At 39.0% G+C, this 1,679-nt stretch overlaps 1 protein-coding gene across 1 annotated transcript; it reads left to right on the top strand.

Annotated features, from left to right (window-relative positions):
• Positions 1-320: 320 nt before the first annotated feature.
• Positions 321-1,196, top strand: LOC141562492 (olfactory receptor 52B2-like). The gene has a single exon (XM_074302520.1). The coding sequence runs from the start codon at positions 336-338 to the stop codon at positions 1,194-1,196; it is 861 nt and encodes a 286-aa protein (XP_074158621.1). The 5' UTR covers positions 321-335.
• The last annotated feature ends 483 nt before the right edge of the window (positions 1,197-1,679 follow it).

The raw sequence follows: 1,679 nt of genomic DNA, 5'->3' as shown, positions 1-1,679 counted from the left end.
CAGGATCACTGAAGACAATTTTCCTATGTTATTTTTCATAGCATTATACTATCAATATTACTTTACCAAAAAAATGGGTAACAATAGGTGGTTTTTCATCAGTAGAAGTACCAAGATTTCATGAGTGCTATATAACAGTATTTATAACATAATATAAGATCTTTATCTTTTTAGGTGACAAATCCCTAGAGTGAGAAGAATAAAGAAAGGACATCTGTTACTTGTCTGCTGTCATGGATAATATCAATTACACTTTCCACCCAGATGTCATCATTTTGAAGGCCATCCCAGGCCTGGAGAAAATACAATTTTGGCTCTCTATCCCCTTCTGCACTATGTATGTGGTGGCCCTTGGGGGTAACTCCTTGCTGATCATACTTATCTGGATGGAGCACAGTCTACATGAACCTATGTATTTCTTCCTGGCTATGTTGGCTATGACAGACTTCTTGCTCTGCAACACCATCATGCCAAAGATGCTGGCTCTCTTCTGGTTCCAAGCTGAGTCCATTTCTTTCCAGGCCTGCATGACCCAGATGTTTTTTGTCATTTTCATCTTTGTCATGGAGTCAACAATTCTTTTGGCCATGGCATTTGACCGCTATGTGGCCATTTGCTTCCCATTGAGGTATACCATGATCCTAACCCCTTCTGTGATCAAGAAAATAGCAGGGTTTTCTGTGGCCAGGGGCCTGGTCATCACTTCCCCTTTTGTCTTTCTAGTTGAGCGTTTGCCATTCTGTGGGAACAATATCATTACTGATACATATTGTGAACTAACTAAGATTTCCAGACTGGCCTGTGCAGATATAACTGCCAATAATGTCTATACTCTGGTAATGTCATTCTTGTCCACAGGTTTAGATGTGTTTCTCATTTCCATTTCCTACATGTTTATTCTTCGAGCTGTCTTCCGACTGCCATCCCGTGATGCCCAATTGAAGGCTCTAGGTACTTGTACCTCTCATGTTTGTGTCATCCTCATGTTCTACCTGCCAGCCTATTTAACAGTACTGAACAGCCAACTGGGATGCGGGATCTTATTGGCCAATCTTTATGTAGTTGTGCCCCCTGCATTGAATCCTGTCATATATGGTGTCAAAACCAAGCAGATCCAGGATATTGCTATAATTAGGCTCTCCCGACTGGGCCTGTGGTGTGGTGGAGAAAGAGTTCCGGAAGACCAGACAAATTAAGTTGTTCTATGTGTGATGCTCTGGCTAGAAATGCTAAGTTACATGCAATTTCTGTGCAGATTGTAGTATCAAAGTTTATTCCTTTCATGTGTTTAACTGATTGTATAGAAAATAACTGCATACAATAATATTCATTATAAGGATGGAAGTTTTGATAGAAAAGAAAGAATCCTATATATAGATGAGAGTTGCACTGAATATCTGTATCAAAAATCTCTAAAAGCTTCCCTTCGCCTAAAAAAAGGCTATACCATTCAAGATTTTCCATGATTTGGATTCCTAATTTGTCTTCAATTTGGCTTCATATTTATACTCTATAAATTTGCATAGATATAATGAAAAGATTCGGTTTTTCTTCTCATTAGCATGCACTATGAGTTAGCTTTTATTTGTTTACACATTTCTCTTTTTCCTAGAATGTCCTTCCTTTTTTGCCAAACCTTTGCTTTTCCACCCACTCTTCAAGGCTCAAAGCACATGCCC

Source organism: Sminthopsis crassicaudata, chromosome 3 (assembly GCF_048593235.1).
Source record: "Sminthopsis crassicaudata isolate SCR6 chromosome 3, ASM4859323v1, whole genome shotgun sequence".
NCBI classification, from domain to species: domain Eukaryota; kingdom Metazoa; phylum Chordata; class Mammalia; order Dasyuromorphia; family Dasyuridae; genus Sminthopsis; species Sminthopsis crassicaudata.
This window is presented reverse-complemented; position numbering and strand designations above follow the sequence as displayed.